Here is a 21,242-nt window from a genome sequence, read left to right on the forward strand (position 1 = left end):
ATTCCCACCAGCAGTGCAAGAGGGTTCCCTTTTCTCCACACCCTCTCCAGCATTTGTTGTTTATAGATTTTCTGATGATGCCCATTCTAACCAGTGTGAGGTGATACCTCATTGTAGTTTTGATTTGCATTTCTCTAATAATTAGTGATGTCGAGCATCTTTTCATGTGCCTCTTGGCCATCAGTATGTCTTCTTTGGAGAAATGGCTATTTAGGTCTTTGGCCCATTTTTGGATTGGGTTGTTTGTTTTTTTAATATTGAGCTGCATGAGCTGTTTACGTATCTTGGAGATTACTCCTTTGTCCGTTGATTCATTTGCAAATGTTTTCTCCCATTCTAAGGGTTGTCTTTTCATCTTGTTTATGGTTTCCATTACTGTGCAAAAGCTTTGAAGTTTCATTAGGTCCCATTTGTTTATTTTTGCTTTTATTTATTTCCATTACTCTAGGAGGTGGGTCAAAAAAGATCTTGCTGTGATTTATGTAAAAGAGTGTACCTCCTATGTTTTCCTCTAAGAGTTTTATAGTGTCCAGTCTTACATATAGACCTCTAATCTATTTTGAGTTTATTTTTGTGTATGGTGTTAGGGAGCGTTCTAATTTCATTCTTTTACAAGTAGCAGTCCAGTTTTCCCAGCACCACTTATTGAAGAGACTGTCTTTTCTCCATTGTATATCCTTGCCTCTTTTGTCATAGATTAGTTGACCATAGGTGGGTGGGTTTATCTCTGGGCTTTCTACCCTGTTCCATTGATCTATATTTCTGTTTTTGTGCCAGTACCATATTGTTTGGATGAGTGTCACTTTGTAGTATAGTCTGAAGTCAGGGAGCCTGATTCCTCCAGCTCCGTTTTTTTCCCTCAAGATTGCTTTGGCTATTCGGGGTCTTTTGTGTCTCCATACAAATTTTAAGATTTTTTTTGTTCTAGGTCTGTGAAAAATGCCATGGGTAATTTGATAGGGATTGCATTGAATCTGTAGATTGCTTTGGGTAGAATAGTCATTTTCACAATATTGATTCTTCCAATCCAAGAACATGGTATATCTCTCCATCTGTTTTCGTGTCATCTTTGATTTCTTTCATCAGTGTCTTATAGTTTTCTGAGTACAGGTCTTTTGTCTCCTTAGGTAGGTTTATTCCTAGGTATTTTATTCTTTTTGTTGCAATGGCGAATGGGATTGTTTCCTTAATTTCTCTTTCTGATCTTTCGTTGTTAGTGTATAGGAATGCAAGAGATTTCTGTGCATTAATTTTGTATCCTGAAACTTTACCAAATTCATTGATTAGCTCTAGTAGTTTTTTGGTGGCATCTTTAGGATTCTCTATGTATAGTAGCATATCATCTGCAAACAGTGACTGTTTTACTTCTTCTTTTCCAATTTGTATTTCTTTTATTTCTTTTTCTTCTCTGATTGCTGTGGCTAGGACTTCCACAACTATGTCGCATAATAGTGGCGAGAGTGGACATCCTTGTCTTGTTCCTGATCTAGAGGAAATGCTTTCAGTTTTTCTCCATTGAGAATGATGTTTGCTCTGGGTTTGTCATCTATGGCCTTTATTATGTTGAGGTGGGTAGATTCCCTCTATGCCCACTTTCTGGAGAGTTTTTATCATAAATGGGTGTTTTGTCAAAACTTTTTGTCAAAAGCTTTTTCTGCATCTATTGAGGTGATCGTATGGTTTTTATTTTTCAATTTGTTAATATGGTGTATCACATTGCATATATTGAAATATCCTTGCATCCCTGGGATACATCCCACTTGATCATGCTGTATGATCCTTTTAATGTGTTGTTGGATTCTGTTTGCTAGTATTTTCTTGAGGATTTTTGTATCTATATTCATCAGTGATATTAGTCTGTAATTTTCTTTTTTTGTAGTATCTCTGTCTGGTTTTGGTATCAGGGTGATGGTTGCCTCGTAGAGTGAGTTTGGGAGTGTTCCTTCCTCAGCAATTTTTTGAAAGAGTTTGAGAGGAATGGATGTTAGCTCTTCTCTAAATGTTCGATAGAACCCACCTGTGAAGCCCTCTGGCCCTGGACTTTTGTTTGTTGGAAGATTTTTAATCACAGTTTCAATTTCATTACTTGTGATTGGTCTGTTCATATTTTCTATTCCTTCTTGGTTCAGTCTTGGAAGGTTATATCTTTCTAAGAATTTGTCCATTTCTTCCAGGTTGTCCATTTAATTGGCATAGAGTTGCTTGTAGTAGTCTTTTATGATGCTTTGTATTTCTGCGGTGTCTGTTTTAACTTCTCCTTTTTCATTTCTAATTTTATTGATTTTAGTCCTCTCCCTCTTTTTATTGATGAGTCTGGCTAAAGGTTTATCAATTTTGTTTATCTTCTCAAGGAATCAGCTTTCAGTTTTATTGATCTTTGCTATTGTTTTCTTTGTTTCTATTTCATTTATTTCTGCTCTGATTTTATGATTTCTTTCCTTCTGCTAACTTTGGGTTTTGTCTGTTCTTCTTTCTCAAGTTCCTTTAGGTGTAAGGTTAGATTGTTTATTTGAGATGTTTCTTTTTTCTTAAGGTAGGATTGTATTGCTATAAACTTCCCTCTTAGAACTGCTTTTGCTGCATCCTATAGGTTTTGGATCATCGTATTCTTGTTGCCATTTGTCTTTAGGTATTTCTTGATTTCCTCTTTGATTTTGTCAGTGATCTCTTGGTTATTTAGTAACGTATTGTTTAGCCTCCGTGTGTTTGTGCTTTTTACTTCACTTTTTTTCCCCTGTAATTGACTTCTAATCTCATAGCATTGTGGTCGGAAAAGATGCTTGATATGATTTCAATTTTCTTAAATTTACTGAGGTTTGATGTGTGACCCAAGATGTGATCTGTACTGGAGAATGTTCTGTGTGCATTTGAGAGGAAAGTGTAATCTGCTGTTTTTGGATGGAATGTCCTATAAATATCAATTAAATCTATCTGGTCTATTGTGTCATTTAAAGCTTTTGTTTCCTTATTAATTTTCTGTCTGAATGATCTGTCCATTGATGTAAGTGAGGTGTTAAAGTCCCCCACTATTATTGTGTTACTGTTGATTTCCTCTTTTATAGCTGTTAACAGTTGCCTTATGTATTGAGGTGCTCCTATGTTGGGTGCATATATAGTTATAATTGTTATATCTTCTTCTTGGATTGATCCCTTGATCGTTATGTAATGTCCTTCCTTGTCTCTTGTAACATTCTTTATTTTAAAGTCTATTTTATCTGATATGAGTATTGCTACTCCAGCTTTCTTTTGATTTCCTTTTGCAGGGAATATCTTTTTCCATCCCCTCAGTTTCAGTCTGTATGTGTCCGTAGGTCTGATGTGGGTCTCTTGTAGACAACATATATATGGGTCTTGTTTATGTATCCATGCAGTGAACCTGTGTCTCTTGGTTGGAGCACTTAATCCATTCACATTTAAGGTAATTATTGATATGTATGTTCCTATTACCATTTTCTTAATTGGTTTGGGTTTGTTTTTGTAGATCCTTTTCTTCTCTTGTGTTTCCCACTTAGAGAAGTTCCTTTAGCATTTGTTGTAGAGCTGGTTTGGTGGTGCTGAATTCTCTTAGCTTTTGCTTGTCTGTAAAGCTTTTGATTTCTCCATTGAATCTGAATAAGATCCTTGCCAGATAGAGTAATCCTGGTTGTAGGTTCTTCCCTTTCATCACTTTAATATATCATGCCACTCCTTTCTGGCTTGTAGAGTTTCTGCTGAGAAATCAGCTGTTAACCTTATGGGAGTTCCCTTGTATGTTATTTGTCGTTCTTCCCTTGCTGCTTTTAATAATTTTTCTTTGTCTTTAATTTTTGCCAATTTGATTACTATGTGTCTTGGCATGTTTCTCCTTGGGTTTGTCCTGCCTGGGACTCTCTACGCTTCTTGGACTTGGGTGGCTATTTTCTTTCCCATATTAGGGAATTTTTGACTATAATCTCTTCAAATATTTTCTCGGGTCCTTTCTCTCTCTCTTCTCCTTCTGGGACCCCTATAATGTGAATGTTGGTGCATTTAATGTTGTCCCAGAGGTCTCTTAAGCTATCTTCATTTCTTTTCATTCTTTTTTCTTTATTCTGTTCTGTGGCAGTGATTTCCACCATTCTGTCTTCCAGGTCACTTATCCGTTCTTCTGCCTCAGTTATTCTGCTATTGATTCCTTGTAGTGTATTTTTCATTTCAGTTATTGTATTGTTCATCTCTGTTTGTTTGTTCTTTGATTCTTCTAGGTCTTTGTTAAATATTTCTTACATCTTCTTGATCTTTGCCTCCATTCTTTTTCCGAGGTCCTGGATCATCTTCACTATCATTATTCTGAATTCTTTTTCTGGAAGGTTGCCTATCTCCACTTCATTTAGTTGTTTTTCTGGGATTTTATCTTGTTCCTTCATCTGGTACATAGTCCTCTTCCTTTTCATTTTGTCTGCTTTTCTGTGAATGTGGTTTTCGTTTACAGGCTGCAGGATTGTAGTTCTTCTTGTTTCTGCTCTCTGCCCTCTGGTGGATGAGGCTATCTAAGAGACTTGTGCAAGCTTCCTGATGGGAGGGACTGGTGGTGGGTAGAGCTGGATGTTGCTCTGGTGGGCAGAGCTCAGTAAAACTATAATCCGCTTGTCTGCTGATGGGTGGGGCTGGGTTCCCTCCCTGTTGGTTGTTTGGCCTGAGGTGACCCAGCACTGGAGGCTACAGCTCTTTGGTGTGACTAATGGTGGACTCTGGGAGGGCTCATGCCAAGGAGTACCTCCCAGAACTTCTGGTGCCAGTGTTCTTGTCCCCGTGGTGAGCCACAGCCACCCCCTGCCTCTGCAGGAGAACCTCCAACACCAGCAGGTAGGTTTGGTTCAGTTTCCTATGGGGTCACTGCTCCTTCCACCTGGGTCCTGATGCGTACACTACTTTGTGTGTGCCCTCCAAGAGTGGAGTCTCTGTTTCCCCCAGTCCTGTCAAAGTCCTGCACTTAAATCCCGCTCGCCTTCAAAGTCTGATTCTCTGGGAATTCCTCCTCCCATTGCTGGACCCCCAGGTTGGGAAACCTAACGTGGGGCTCAGAACCTTCACTCCAGTGGGTGGACTTCTGTGGTATAATTATTCTCCAGTTTGTGAGTCACCCACTTATGGGATTTGATTTTATTGTGATTGTGCCCCTCCTGCCGTCTCACTGCGGCTTCTCCTTTGTCTTTGGATGTGGGGTATCTTTTTTGGTGAGTTCTAGTGTCTTCCTGTCGATGACTGTTCAGCAGTTAGTTGTGATTCTGATGCTCTCGCAAGAGGGAGTTAGCACACGTCCTTCTACTCTGCCATCTTGAACCTCTGTTGTTCCCTTTCCCAATGATTTTAAATTATTTTATTTATGATTCTTTTTCGGTATTTGTTTCCAGGAGAGGTTTTTGTTTTTTGGGTTGTTTTTTCCTGTAACGTGTTTTTTGGGTCTTGGTATTAATTTTACACTAGGTTTATAAAACAAATTGAGAAGTATTTCCTCTGTTCTTATTTTCTGTAACAGTTTGTGTGAGATTGCTATTACTTGACTAGTCAGATGTTTTATTCCCTTATGTGTCAGTTTTGTTTCAAGGAATTTGTCTATTTCAACTAGCTTTTTGAAAGTTATTGGCATAGATTTTTTTATAGTATTGTCTTATTTCTTCATTGTTGGAGAATCTGTAGCGAGTCTTCTTTCTCATTCCTAATTTTGATTATTTGTCCCTACTCTTTTTTTTCCTTAATCAGTCATGTTGGAGGTCTATCAGTTTTATGAGACTTTTCACAGAAACACCTTTTGGCTTTATAAACCACTTTAAAGTAGTTTCATTCTCATATCATTAATGTTTGCTCTTATCTTTATTGTTATCATCTCTCTACTTTCTCTGGATTCAATATGTTATTCTTCTTCTAACTTTTTTTAATATAAATTTATTTATTTATTTATTTATTTTTGGCTGCATTGGGTCTTCATTGCTGCACCCGGGCTTTCTCTAGTTGTGGCGAGTGGGGGCTACTCTTCATTGCAGTGCGTGGGCCTCTCATTGCGGTGGCTTCTCTTGTTGCGGAGCATGGGCTCTAGGTGTGCACGATTCAGTAGTTGTGGCAGGTGGGCTCAGTAGTTGTGGCTTGCAGGCTCTAGAGTGCACGCTCAGTAGTTGTGGCACATGGGCTTATTTGCTCCGTGGCATGTGGGATCTGCCTGGACCAGCGATCGAACATTGGCATTGCCAATGCCAATCCCCTGCATTGGCAGGTGGATTCTTACACTGCGCCACCAGGCAAGTCCTTTTCTAACTTTTGGGGATGGCTGTTTAGATCAGTGATTTTCATCCAATTTTTCCATAACATATGCTTTTAACTCTATAAATTTCTCTCAAAGTATGCTTTAGATTTTGTTCGACAAAGTTTGATATGAAATCTTTTTCTTCATCGTTCAGTTAAGTTGTATTGTAATTTCCATAGTGATATATATGATATAGTGATATAGTGACTTATAGAATATTTAGAAGTGTAGCATCCAAGTATGTGGGAATTTTCAAGTAATGTCATCATTTTATACCTTAATTCTACTATAGTCAAATAACATTATATTATTTTAATGTTTTGAAATTTGTTAAAACTTAATTTGTGGCTCAGAACATAGCAAATTTTGGAAGACTATGATATGTAGTCTTCTGATGTTGGACACAATGTTCTACATATGTCAATTAGGTCATATTTATTAATGGTTTTATGCAAAATTATAGCCTTACTGATTTTTGTCTGCTTATTCTGTTAGTTACCACAAGAGACCTGGTAAAACTACCACTATGACTGTGCATTTGTCTATATTTTTTCTGTTTCTTGTCAATTTTTGAATTGTATATTTTGAGGTTAGGTGGTTAGGTACACTCACATTTAGAATCATTACCTCTTCTAGTGACTTGACCTCTTTATCATTGTGAAACTATTTTCTTTCAGCACTTTGAAGATATTGCTTCATTGTCTTCTGGCTTCCATTTATTCTGTTGAGAATTCAGCTGTCAGTCTTATTTTTGTTCCTTAGAAGGTAATGTGTCTTTTTTCTTTGCCTGCTTTCAAGTGTTTTCTCTTGTTTTTGGTTTTCATCAATTTGACTCTGATATAATTAATAACTTTCTTCTGCTTGAGGTTCCTGGTGCTTCATGAATCTGTAGCTTGATATCCATCATCAGTTTTGGAAGATTTTCTCATTTATTACCTCTTCAGATATAGCTTCTATCTTATTCTCTTTGTTCTCTTTTTCTGGGACTACAATTATACCTTTATCTCAAATGTCTAATTTCCATTTTCTTTTTATCTGTCAGTTTGCTAATTCTCTGAATAGGTGTATATAATCCAGAAGTCAGCAGATTATGACCAGCAAGCTGACCAACTGTCTTTGTAAATGGAGTTTACAGCTACCCCCATTTATTTATATATTACTTGTGGCTGCTTTTGCACTACACCAGCAGAGTTGAATAATTGCAACTGAGATAACGTGGCCTGAAAACTCACTTTTACTATCTGGTTAAGATAATATTTGCGGAACCCCAGTCTAGTCTACTAAGTCTATTCATTGAGATATTTATTTAAATTACTTTGCTTTTTATTTCTACAATCACATTTTATTTTTGTTATAGTTTCTTTGTTTCTGGTGAAATTCTCCATCTTGTCATTTAATTTCTTGAACATTTTAGTCACAGTATCTTTGTCTAGGTTTTCTTAAAAACAGAGCCTGAGGCAAAAGCTATGTGCTAACACATGTTTTTTGACCGTGGGAATAGAATGAGGTGTTGCTAGGCCCTCAAGCAGGGAAACAAGACATGAAGCCAAGGCCAGAGTTACAGGAAATGGTAGTGGTATACTTACATTTTTTAAGTTTCTATCAGTTAATGCCCATATCTGGATTTCCTATTTTTCTAATTATATGTCTATTTTCCCACTTTTTTGGTTGGTGTTAAATTTTATCTTTGTTGTATATCTAGGGTTAAAGTTTTGCTGCATATAGTAGAGGAAAGATTATAGATACCATTTGAGACTGGATTAATTATTGCTTCTAGAAGACAGGTTAGCAGCCAATCACCTTCATCCAAGGGACTGAAATAATTTGAATCTGGGCATCATTCCCTTTGAAAACTGGAATATTTCCAGTATTTTTTTTTTGGCTGCATTGGGTCTTCGTTGCTGCACGCGGCCTTTCTCTGGTTGTGGTGAGTGGGGGCTACTCTTCGTTGCAGTGTGCGGGCTTCTCACTGCAGTAGCTTATCTTGTGGCGGAGCACAGGCTCTAGGCATGCAGGCTTCGGTAGTTGCAGCATGCGTGCTCAGTAGTTGCTGCACATGGGCCGTAGAGCACGTGGGCTTCAGTAGTTGTGGTGCATGGGCTCAGTAGTTGTGGCTCATGAGCTCTAGAGCACAGGCTCAGTAGTTGTGGTGTACAGGCTTAGTTGCTCTGTGGCAAATGGGATCTTCCCAGACCAGGGCTTGAACCCGTGTCCCCTGCATTGGCAGGCAGATTCTTAAACGCTGCGCCACCAGGGAAGTCCTTTCCAGTCTACTCTTATTCCTAGGATACAGCTTTCTGGGGTCCCAGCTGGGAGCCTGGGCTGTTTACCAACACTCCTGACCTTGGCGGGCCTGGAGCTCCAGGTTTTGCTGCCTCAGCCACTTGAGTCTGATGACAGGCCTGCTCAGCTTCTCAGCTGCTCAGTCACCACTTGTAAAATGGAAAATGTCTTGAGCAGAAAGGTGGTACCAAATGTTATGATCACATGTCTGGGCTTCCTTTGTGTCTGGGATATTGGCCCTGCACATCCTAACTACTACGGTAGTTTTCTGATGCCTTCAAATACATTAAAAAGTATTTTATGCAGCACTTTTACTTATTCTCAGTGGGAGGATTCATCAGAAACAAACCGTTCTTCCATAGCCAGAAGCAAAACTCCTTAGAAGTCTTTTCTGTGCTATCTTCATCCCATCACTGTAACCCTGCCCCTCTCTCCCTCCACACACATCTTGTGTCTGGAATTTTTCACCATTTTATAATTTTACAATTTTTTTTTTACCATTTTATAATTAAATACATCAAAGTTTTCTTTTTTGGTCAACCCTTTTTTAGATTTACTAATAAGCTTTACTGATTTATTTCATCATTATTGCTTCTTGCATCTCACTACTTTCTTGTGGATTTATATTACTTCTTTTTCAGTATATCCTTTCATAGTTTTTTTTTTTTTCCTAGTGAGAGTTTCTGAGTGGTAAAGTTTCTGTCATTTTGTGTCTGAGAAAAACTTTATTTCACTGATTACTGATTGATAATTTGATCATAGATTGTTTATAAGTTGACAACTGATAATTGATTAGCAATGAATAATTTGGTTGTAGAATTCTAGATTAAAAAACTATTGTCCCTCATCACTTTGAAGGTATGCTTTTGTTTTCTTGCATCCATTATTGCCTGTGAGAAATCTGATGCCATTCTGATTCTCACTCCTTTGTAGGGAATCATTTTTTTTCTTTCTGATAACTTTCAGAATTTCTCTCTATCCTTGTTGTTGTATTTTTTACAATGTCTGCTCAGAACTTTATGAATATTTTTAGACTGAGTACTTCTGTTTTTCTTAAGGTCTAGAAAATTCTCAACAATGATGTAATCAAATATCACCTTTTCATTATTTTTTCTATTCTTTCTCTTGAACTCCATGTGATGCTGGCATTTCTGGATCTATCTCCCACAGCTTAACCTTTGTTTTCCCTCTCTTTTTCTCTTTGTGTTGTGTTCTGGGACCTTTCCTCAATTCACTCATTTGTTCAATCAGGAGGGAAGGAAAAAAAAGTAGGGAGAGGACTTGCTGCCTGAGCAAAATAACCTGAACGTAAACTTACCTCTGTCTATAACTGCTTGCTCACTCTCAGTGGTGCCCCTCCTCTATTTTAATTAGATACTGGAAAGCTTCTCTGCAAACACCATGGATTTGTGTACATTTGAGTTTCTAGAGTTGTGCTTTCAGAAGGATTTTTCAGAAGGATCTGCTTAAAGATGCTTAAAGATGTTATTATAAATGTAAGAATCGCAGTTATGTGCCATGTTGTAAGCAAACCCAGATTACATTTCCTGTCTCATTTCCTGTTCTCATGGAAATTAAAATCAAATGTATTGGGAAGAAAAATAAAACTTAAATAAACAAACTAAAAATGCACCTACATTTTTGTGAACTCATTCACAGGCATAGAATTATCTGGAAAAATGATTCCAAGGAGATTGGTCAAAGATCTTCTGAGATCCCATTTATGACAAATCTAATCGAAATGCTGTCACATCTTAAAATTCTGGGAATCTTCATGTACCAGAGTTTATTGTGATAGATGTGTTTGTCTGCGTAGGTGACTTGTGTTCACCTGATGTTGAAAGGTGTGTAAGGCACTAGCTCCTTGCATGCGAATATGTTATCAAAGTTGTCTCCGTCCAGACCAGGTACACTGCGGCCAAGGACAGCGTGGTCCAGTTCTTCTTTTACCAGCCAATCAGTCATCAGTGGAGACAAACTGACTTCTTTCCCTGCACTGTGACATGTGGAGGAGGTGAGGCACAGACTTTGTTCATGAATATTTAGAGCTCAGAGTTAGAAATGACATATTTGTTTTTTTGAAGCTGACTTTAAAGTTAGCGTGGTACCACCAAATGTAAAATAGATAGCTAGTGGGAAGCAGCCACATAGCACAGGGAGATCAGCTCGGTGCTTTGTGACCACCCAGAGGGGTGGGATAGGGAGGGTGGGAGAGAGACGCAAGAGGGAGGAGATATGGGGATATATGTATATGTATAGCTGACTCACTTTGTTATCCAGCAGAAACTAACACAACATTGTAAAGCAATTATACTCCAATAAAGATGTTAAAAAAAAAATTAGCGTGGTAATTAGAGACGTGTAACCACACAGCATCCTACTCAGTGGCCTGGAATGCAGTGGTTTTAATGAATGTGTGTTTGCTTTATTCTTGAACATAGGTGAAAACTGGATTTAGAAAGCACCCTTTACTTTGAGCAAAGAGCTGGAAACATGTTTGCATGTCTCTCATGGACTCCAAAATAAAAGCCAAGAGATAGGGGGGATTTTTAATTCTTACCCATCAGAAAAACAAGTTATCTCTTTCTTTTTAATTTATTCCCCAGCTATCACACACAGAGAGACGTTCTCATTTGGACACCTAAGTTAAAAGAGAAGCTTTCCGTTCTGGGAGGGACATGTATAATGGGACTAAACTTATTAGTTCAGTTGGTTCAATTCTTGGGAGGAGAATAGATGTTTCTCATAGCCGGTGCCCAAGGAAAGACACGATCAGTCCTGCTGGAACAGTCAATGGAAGCACCTGGCTGTGTGACTGTCCACCAAAGATAGCGTTGGCTGTAAGGACAGAAGGAACATTTTAGGCTCCTTTTGGGGGTCCCCCAATATCCTGCCACTTTCTGTACACCGGCAGAATTTCAATACATTTGTTCATAATGTAGGAAGGCAGTCTGCCTTATTTCTTTCTCTTTTAGCTATCTCTGTACCGCTGCAAAATTAAAGAGAAAAATTAATTTTGTCTCTCCCCAAATTATAAACACCTGTATGCTCCTTGTCTCCTCCTAGAAATATGTTTCCATTTAGAGCAAAGATTATTTTCTTTAACTCAAGGAGCTGTAATCTCATTCTGTTATTGTCTTGGGGAAAAATAAAAACATACACATAAAACCCACAAGGAAAGCATTACCCAAATTTAATTATGTTAGTAATCAAATCTACATGATTTGTGTTAAATGGCATTTCAGGGTTTTTGGTGTAATCAGGAAAATTAGCTCGCTGGTCTCCAAGGTATTTGGATGGACTTTCCTGGTCTTGTCTGCAATCATCTATGTGGGACACTTGAGATTAGTTTGGAGAAAGTACCAAGATTGCCACTGTCATCTGATATTGCAGACTTTCTGGCAGATATTGGCACCCAAGTAATATTTTATTGACTCCATTTGGATTTTCGTTCCTGTGGTTTTGACCTTGCTTTTTATAATGCATACCAGTCTGTCCTTCTACACTCAGCTTACATTTAAGCCTTGACTTGTAGAAAGCTGTCTATTGGTTTATAAAATCAGATTCCTCTCAGCAATCGGGCCTTTAAATGTATTTTTAGAACTTTAGACCAGTTGGCTGAGGCTGAGAACTTAACTTTGGGGTTTTTTTGTTTTGTTTTTTTTTGTGTTTTTTTTTTTTTTGGTGAAGAGCTCATTCTGGTTTTGAAAATTACTTTTTTAAAAACTTAACATGACACTTATGTAGTGACAGGAAACCTGGAATCAAATCTTTCAGGAAGTTAGAAGCATCATTTTGTGAGTTGTTTTTTAAGTTTATAGCACTCATCCGTGTGGAATGTTCACTTTCCTCAGAGACTGTACAAACTGAATTTAATAGAATCAGGAATAAGTCTTCATTCCTTCTTCTTTGAAGGCTTATGAGGCAGAGTGAGATGTAGGCGGGGAGGGTTTTGTTCCTCTCTGTATAGACAATGTTTATTTTCCCAGTTAGAAAGTTTATTGTCATCAGAGGTACCCCTAGGTACCCCAGGACAGGAAATAAGTAAAATGTACAAGCAATGGAATATTATACAGAAGAAAGAAGCAACAGTACAAGGATAGTTCTCAGAAATGTAATGTTGAGTGAGAAAAGTAGAAAACAGAACAGGACTTAAAACACAGTATCATTAATTTAGTCAAAACAGATACACACAAAACAAAATTACATAAGACAGATATATATTTAAGGACATATAAACAATAAATAGGTGTCTCTGGGGGATTGTAATGGGCGTGGTGATGGGAGAAGAGAAAGTATACGGAAACAAGAGAGCCTTGCACAGTGCCAGGATGACAGTGAGGAGAGGTGACAATGAATAGCTACCTTCTTTCTGTACCTGAGCTCCAAACATTTTCAAAGGCGTCTATTGTAACTTTCAGTTATAAGTGCTGAGAGTAACACAGTCAGATCAAGTGGTCATTCTCAATCTTGGCCACACATATTAGTCATCTTAGAAGAACCTGAGAGTCTTTTTTAAAAAGTCTTTTTTTTTTTTTTTTTTTGCTGCTGCTGCACCATATCACCTAGCATGTGTCTAGAGATTTACATTTTTAACAAAGCTTTGACACACAGTATCTTATTCGCTCCCCACAACAACTCTGAACCTAAAGTAGTTCAGGAAACTGAAAATAGTACTCAATCCAATTGTTAGCTCTCCATAGGTGCTTTGGCTAAAGAGCCTTACACCCCCTTGGGATTAAGCAGTGGGCGTCTGCTGCTTCTACTACCCCGCAGCCTGGGAATAAAGGAACAACTTTATTTCTTTGGTCTCAATGCAATCATGGCAACAGAAAGCACCCGCTCTTTCCGCTTTGACCAGTGGAAATGCTGATTTCTTGGCTGCAGTGCTTCTGATTTAATTGGACCAGGAAGGGACCTGGGCGTTGGTGTATATTAAAGCCTCCCAAGTGGTTCTGTTATACACCCAGGGTTGAGAACCACTGAGTTAAGTTTCTTAAAGAGGAATAAAGAAGTGTGTGGCAAGTGATAACTTTGCCAAGTAAACCCCAAACGGATGCGATCTTCAGACTTTCTTGTTCTGCTGCTTTAGGGTATCAGCTCAATTCTGCTGAATGTGTGGATATCCGGTTGAAGAGGGTGGTTCCTGACCATTATTGCCATTACTACCCTGAGAATGTGAAACCAAAACCAAAACTGAAGGAATGCAGCATGGATCCTTGCCCATCAAGGTTTGCATAACTGCCCATACCCTTTTTCCTTTAAAAAGAAACAAATCAACTGCAGCTGTGACTGATCCACCCTTGCCAGGCAACACATTGCCATTGCGTGACCTTGAACGTACACTGGTGGCAGGTACCTGTATTCACATGTATAACCGTGGTCAGTAGGAATTAGGCTCATCAGCTTACTCAGTCTAGTTCTCTCTTGCGGGCTATGTGTCCATGTGTTGTGATCTTTGACTATTGCTAACGAACCTCTTTGAGCATCTCCTGCACATACAGCATGAACATTCTCTTCATCCAGGTACAGTGTCTAGTCCATCTTGCCAGCCGTAAATATCAGTAACTCACCATTTTAGCTTTTTAAACTGGGTCACCGATCACCACGTTTTGACTTTTGAAGTGTACACGTTAAATTCAGTATAAAGAATGCATGGTGCAAGGAAGTGAAGAGTTTGAATGCCAGAGCAGTAAAGCTATGCATAAACTATCCTGCTGCATAATTTAGTACCTGATGACTTGGATTGCCTGGGGAAGTTTCCTGGCTTTACTACAGTATCTTAAAATAACAGCATACTGTCAAGTCCCAGAATCCCCCAGTTATCTGCCAGCTGGCTAAGGCAGAAGTGTGCGAGTGGAAAAGGAAGCATTCCCTGTGGATTTCATTTCCTATCACGAAGCTGTGCATTTCCTGTAATCCCAGGTGTATGTAATTATTAATAGAGGCCTTTTCAAAGGGCAAATTCTGTGAAACAAAATGGCTTTTTAAAGATCCTGCTAATATGACAGTGTGTTAATATCATTGATATATTTTATCAGACTAACCTGCTAAGATGATAAAAGGGAATAAATAGATTTATCTAAATTAAGAGAAACTCTTTCCTTTGATGAATACATATTACTAGTTCCATTTTCTACATTTTCATATAGAATTTGTGATGTTGTGTGTCAGAGATTTTCCTAAAAATTAAGGAGATCGTGGCTGAATTTTGGGGGAAATGGTTCATAACACTTGGCATATTTAGTTTTTAATTTGAAAGAGCTCTGTCTTTTGGGATGTCACATCCGTACTAGTCAAATTAATAAATGCGTTAATTGATTAGAAATTATATTCTCACAATGATTTCATTTGTAGCGATGGATTTAAAGAGATCATGCCCTATGACCACTTCCAACCTCTCCCTCGGTGAGTTACAGGTTTCCTTTTTCTTTCTGTAATATGCTCTAAGTAATTTGCAAGGAACTGTAGTATCTGTAGCAATAGACCAAAATGTAAGAGGGACAGTTATTAGACCTTTCACAGAGAGATAAGGGAACACAGACTTCAAGTCCATAATAAGAAAGATCTTTCTAAGAATTATATGGAATAGGCTGGCTCAGAGGGTGATGTTTTCTGTCACTGGAGATGTCAAGCATATCTTGATAACTGGGTATTATTATAGAGGGACCTCAAACATTGCAATTGATCAGAAATTTGCATTCCCTTTTATACCTAGATGACTAGGATGGTTCTTTCCGACTTTGAGATTCTATGATGCCTTAGTACTGTTGTCCATTGGTGTTTTATAGTTTAGAGACTGTTTGAAGATGCTTTCACACTCTATAGTTTATTTGATTCTCACAATGGCCCTGTTGTGGTAATACACGAGGGCAGGTGTCTTACTCCCATTTGACAATAACCTTCGGGTCAAAGGAGTTAAGTACCTCGTGACTGCAGATTGTGTGTAGCAGTTAAGATTAAAGTCTTAAGGTTCCAATTCTGTGCTCTTTCAACCGAACCACAACTGTTATCCCAAGGCTGTACTTTTTGCAATCAACTTTGCAAACTTGAAACAAGCAACAAATAAATAATGTGTTTTTGTTTGTTTGCTTTTGAGCTGGGAACATAATCCTTGGACTGCGTGTTCGGTGTCCTGTGGAGGTGGGATTCAAAGACGGAGCTTTGTGTGTGTGGAGGAGTCCATGCATGGAGAGATACTGCAAGTGGAAGAATGGAAGTGCATGTATGCGCCTAAACCCAAGGTTATGCAAACCTGCAATCTGTTCGACTGTCCCAAGTGGATTGCCATGGAGTGGTCTCAGGTAAGATTTGAGTACACGCCACTTTGTTTAGAAATTAATTAATTTTTAGCTGCATTGGGTCTTGGTTGCTGTGTGTGGGCTTTCTCTAGTTGCAGCGAGCGGGGGCTACCCTTCGTTGCGGTGCGTGGGCTTCTCATTGCGGTGGCTTCTCTTACTGCGGAACACGGGCTCTAGGCGCAGGGTTCCAGAGTGCAGGCTCAGTAGTTGTGGCGCACGGGCTTAGTTGCTCTGCGGCATGTGGGATCTTCCCCGACCAGGGCTCGAACCTGTGTCCCCTGCATTGGCAGGTGGATTCTTAACCACTGTGCCACTGGGGAAGTCCCGAGTACACGCCACTTTTTAATTCAATCTCAGATTTTAATGATTATTTGCCATGCTCCCAACACTGTACTGGGCACCTTGAGGGAGGCAGAAGTTGTATATGAACGGGGTTCCTACTCTCAAAGAGCTTAGGAAGAGCCAGTTGGAGGACAATGTAAGAGAGAATATTGCAGGCATCAACACAGGTAAGAACAGTTAATTAAGAACCATGGTACATCTGAACGGAACAGGCATTAGAGCAGAGTTGATTGGGAAGTCTTTGTTGCCCTTGTAGTGCTTGACCCATCTTTAAGATTTAACCAAACGAGAGCCTAGTGAAGACATAACTGTGAGGTAGGGCCAAGCCAAGACGGCTGAGCAAAGGCAGAAATGACACAGAATGACTAGATGCTGAAAAAGGCCCTAATTCATCTGGATTAAAGAGAGAACCCACGTTACTAAGAATTGGAAGATTGGGGCTTCCCCGGTTGCACAGTGGTTAAGAATCCGCCTGCCAGTGCAGGGGACACGGGTTTGATCCCTGGTCCTGGAAGATCCCACATGCCGTGGAGCAACTAAGCCCGTGTGCCACAACTACTGAGCCTGCGCTCTAGAGCCCGGGAGCCACAACAAGAGAAGCCACCGCAATGAGAAGCCTGCACACCACAACGAAGAGTAGCCCTCGCTCGCCGCCATTAGAGAAAGCCTACACAGCAACCAAGACCCAATGCAGCCAAAAATAAATTAAAAAAAAAAAAGAATTGGAAAATTCAGATGGAGATGATAAAACTGACATTAGAGGTATGTTCTTAGTCTGGTGGTTACTAAGAAGCTTTGCTATTTTTGTTGAAGAAAATAAATGTAATATATTTTAAGTAGTTGAGACAATAGACTGATGCTGGGAAAGACCAGAGGCAGGCAGCCTATTTGGAAGCCATTGAGGTGTCAGGTGGTAGGAAAGGAGAAAAGGGCAACATCACAGAGGTGTAACAAGGCCTCGTGTTAGATTAGCTTAGTTTCCTCTCTAGGGAGACGAGCAAGTAAACCTCTAGAGCAAATAAAGTGCAGTTGGATTAGTCAAAAAATTGCAGGTATTGGTATTTAATATTTTAAGCTTAAACTTTTAATTTGCTAGAGGGTGAGACATAATTGACTCATGTTTCTTTAGCTCTTTTGAGTGATCCCTACATATTTAGTTCAACACACACATGCATTTATCTATTTATTTATTCAGTGTGCCAGCTGCCATCCTAGGGAGTAAATAAAACCTGCTTCTACCCCCCCGCCAAAAGCTCATAATCCAGTTGCAGAAACCATACATGCAAATGAACAGTTGTGATGCAGTGTGACACTGCAGTGAGCGGTATGATGTCCTGTATGGCCGGCGCACAGAGGTGGGGTGATTCACCCTACTTGAAGGTGTCAGAGCAGGCTTCCGAAAGGAGGAAGCACTTGAACTGAAACTTGAAGAGTAGAGATAAGTGAGTTTTCTGGGTGAAAGACCCACTTCCAGCCCCAGCTTACAGATGTTATCTCATCACAGTCCTTTTCCGATATCCCTGGCTCAAAATCATCACCCCCTACTGCTTCATTTGTACTTAGTAGGGCAGTAGTTATCCATTCTTTTTTGTTCACATACCAAAAGAAGTTTGGAAAATTACATACCCCTTCATATATATTTAGGTTGACATCTAAAATTTTTATCACAAGTTTAAATAAAAAAAAATCAAAGAATGTCATTTCTAACATGTCTTGAAGGCTGACATTTTAAAATAAAAGTGTTATAGCATTAGAAAAAATATGTCCAGTAGAATGTAAATGCCATGATGGTTTCTATCCTTGCCATCTTCCATTTTTAAAAAACATATGAATAAGCTCTTGAATAATTTGAATGTTTTGCATTATTTTCCCCTTGAACTCACATTTTCAAACCACTCCCCCCCACAGAATTTATCCTAATATAATGTACTTTTATGCTTTAAAGTCTTTTATTGGTTACCCTATTCTACTTTTCTCTAAGAAAATATGTGTAGAAGTTGAAATTAATTTATTTTAATTTCCTATAGCCGTAAGGCTTTAAGTATTAGAAATGTTCCCCTGGATTAAGTTATTATTAAATTTAATCTTAGTACACAACCAAAACAACAATTAAATGTATTTCGATTTCTCGTGAATGATTATTATACATAAAAAGTAAATTTTCCTTTGAAATTAGTCTTCCAAGAAGATGAGTGGGGCTTTAAAAAATAGTCCATTGCCAGAAAGAAACATGGGTTCAGCAGTAATTTTATTCTTAATTTTAACTGTGGATTTCTTGTTTTAGCTTGTTTTGCATGTACACACTGGGAAGCCTTGTTCACATAAATCAGTAGACTGAGATGGAAGGATTTTATTATGGCAAGGTCGTTCGGTTCTTTGAACTCAAGTTATATGCCAAAAATCATATTGTGATCTCTCCTCAAAAATCAACATTACTTCTACAACCTGCAGAGCTTGTTTTCCACTCTTACAGGTCTTACCCATATGTTCTGTGTTGTCTTTAGAGCTTTTATACCACCCCCACCCCATCTATATCATGACTTTACTGTCACTTACAATACCCAAATGAAGGATTGTTAACCAACGCATCTCATTCATCTTTCTTGGCTCTTCATACTTTCCACTTTTTAAAAAATCAGACACATTCTCAGTGATGAGAATTTTCTATCATTAAGGATGTATTCAGCTTGAAAGAAGAGTTCTGGGAATGTTGTAAACACTGACCACATCGTTGGGGTAAGTGTCCAGCTTCCTGAGAAGCTACTGAGGAACTAATATTCCTTTGGATTGACCAGTTCTAGGGCAGTTATACCTTATAATCATATTGTTTTCTTTCTCTTTGGGGAAGAATTTTTTTTCTTTCTTGGCCAATATAAAATAACCTCTTAAGATCACATATATTTCAAATAGGTGAATGTGGGGGTAGGTGAATCAGTTTCCCAGACGTCAGATATAATCTCAAACCTCACTAAATTCATTCAGTATTTGTTCAGTGGTCATAAGAGTGGCATGAGGGAATAAGAGAGGTTTCCTGCTATTCTGCTCTTCTTGGAGATGGGTCTATGCTGAAAAAGGCCTCCATATCCTCTGCAACTCATCTGTGACAATTGAAGAAGCATCCATGGGCTCAGGAAAGAATCTTTAAGCTTTATGAAGCAGTGGTGAAGTAATTATTTTGACAACAGGAGGCTCTGGGATGGATTTCCTCTCTGCCTCTTAGGAACTGCATGACCTTGAGCAAGGTCCTTAGGTGGTGGGCTGTTCATTTGCTCATCTGTTAAATGGGAACGAAGCTGCTAACCTGACAGTGTGTCAGGATGGTTAGTGAGATCACATCTGCAGAACAGTGTGTGTTCTGTAGCACATGCCCAAGGCTTCTTGAGCTCTCCCAGGGATGGATCCAGGATTGGTGGGGCCTGAAGTTTATACCATATGGAAGTGACTTTTTAAAGAAATCTATTTTATTCAAGTATAGTTGATTTACAATGTTGTGTTAATTTCTGCTGTATAGCAAAGTGTTTCAGTTATACGTATATATATATATATATATATATATATATATATATATATATATATATATATATAAAATATATATTCTTTTTCGTATTCTTACCCATTATGGTTTGTCACAGGATATTAAATATAGTTCCGTGTGCTACACAGTAGGACCTTGTTGTTTATCCATTCTATGTATAATAGTTTATATCTACTAATCCCAAACTCCCAATCCATCCCTCCCCTACCAAGGAGGTGACTTTTTAAGAAGAAAGAATACAAAACACAAATATTGGGTATCTAAGTAAATGTTTATGTACAATAATAAAAGAAATTGTAAGAAATTACAAATTTTTTTAAGCTGACAACCCTAATGTGAACTCTGGACTTTAGTTAATAATAATGTATCAGTATTGGTTTATCAGTTGTAGCAAAGGTACCACACTAATGCAAGATATTAACACTAGAGAAAACTGTATGTAGCAGAAAGGGGGCATATGGGAACTCTCTGTACTATCTGCTCAATTTTTCTATAAACCTTAAATAGTCCTAAAAAATAAAGTCTTGATTTAAAAAAAAACCACACACACATATACATACATATATGCTCACCAACATAATGTACATAAATTGAAAACATATCGTGGATGTTCATGACATGAAAATATTCCATTCATAGACAAGAGTACCTTCCAAATCATAAACAAATAATTCAAGAAAAAAAAATACTGACAACACAAAGTTCATAAAAACTTAGAGAAAATAGCATAATGTTCTTATTAATTTTAAGTGCCTGATACATCTATAATATTTTTTTCCTAAACTTTTTGGCTGAATACTCTTCGATGGCCCTTTCATAGGACAACAATTTTGGAAGATCGATTTCTATACACAGAATAGAAAGATAATCCTCTAGCATGGTTGAGCAAAATTTGATATTTTTTTAAATTAATAGTTTAGAAAAGTTTCTTTTGTCTTCACAAATTGTTTTGGATGATGTCATGTGAATTTTTAATTAAATTTGAGAAAACCTATATTAAGTTTCTTGCATATTTGCGTAGAAAGATTTCAGGGCATTTCAATTTTTCTTGCACTGTGACCTCACCTGAAATACTTCTCGAATGGAGAATGGGAAGGAAGCCTTGCAAGGGAGGGGCCCTGAAGCATAAGAATCATGGGAGATCAGCCTCCACCCCCTTCCTTACATAATGTTTATCTAACGGTCTTTTGTGTTTAACATTCATGTAGATTAGTGACTCTCCTGTGCATGAGACCTTAATACCTTTGTGGATCTCTTCATGAACAAGAATTTCATTGGCTTCTCTTTTCATCTTTGAAGTGCACAGTGACTTGTGGCCGGGGGTTACGTTACCGGGTTGTTCTGTGTATCAACCATCGTGGACAGCACGTTGGTGGCTGTAATCCACAACTGAAGTTACACATCAAAGAAGAATGTATCATTCCCATCCCGTGTTACAAACCCAAAGGTAAGTTTGTGGTGCATTTAAAAGTTAAATCAAACGGTGTTTTCCAGCTCTCTTACTAATATTGCAGCATTTGAA

The 21,242-nt window shown here is 38.3% G+C and overlaps 1 protein-coding gene and 1 long non-coding RNA gene across 9 annotated transcripts in view; one reads left to right on the forward strand and one right to left on the reverse strand.

Moving 5' to 3' along the window:
- LOC309654491 (endophilin-A3) overlaps nt 1-21,242 on the forward strand; it is a 661,335-nt gene that overhangs the window by 488,113 nt on the left and 151,980 nt on the right. For all 8 annotated transcript variants that reach the window (XR_014260293.1, XM_082448506.1, XM_082448508.1 and 5 more), the window contains 5 exons: nt 10,445-10,556; nt 13,635-13,773; nt 14,900-14,950; nt 15,642-15,846; nt 21,020-21,167. Coding sequence is in view for 7 of the 8 variants with exons in the window: in XM_082448506.1 (XP_082304632.1) it covers nt 10,445-10,556; nt 13,635-13,773; nt 14,900-14,950; nt 15,642-15,846; nt 21,020-21,167 (655 nt within the window). In the remaining variant the exon portion in view is untranslated. The remainder of the gene's footprint in view (nt 1-10,444; nt 10,557-13,634; nt 13,774-14,899; nt 14,951-15,641; nt 15,847-21,019; nt 21,168-21,242) is intronic.
- Nucleotides 1-21,242, reverse strand: part of LOC309654607 — a 535,162-nt gene that overhangs the window by 449,820 nt on the left and 64,100 nt on the right. The gene's annotated exons all lie outside the window — the stretch shown is intronic.

Source organism: Balaenoptera physalus (genome assembly GCF_965194825.1).
Source record: "Balaenoptera physalus genome assembly, chromosome: 2".
Taxonomy (NCBI): Eukaryota; Metazoa; Chordata; class Mammalia; order Artiodactyla; family Balaenopteridae; genus Balaenoptera; species Balaenoptera physalus.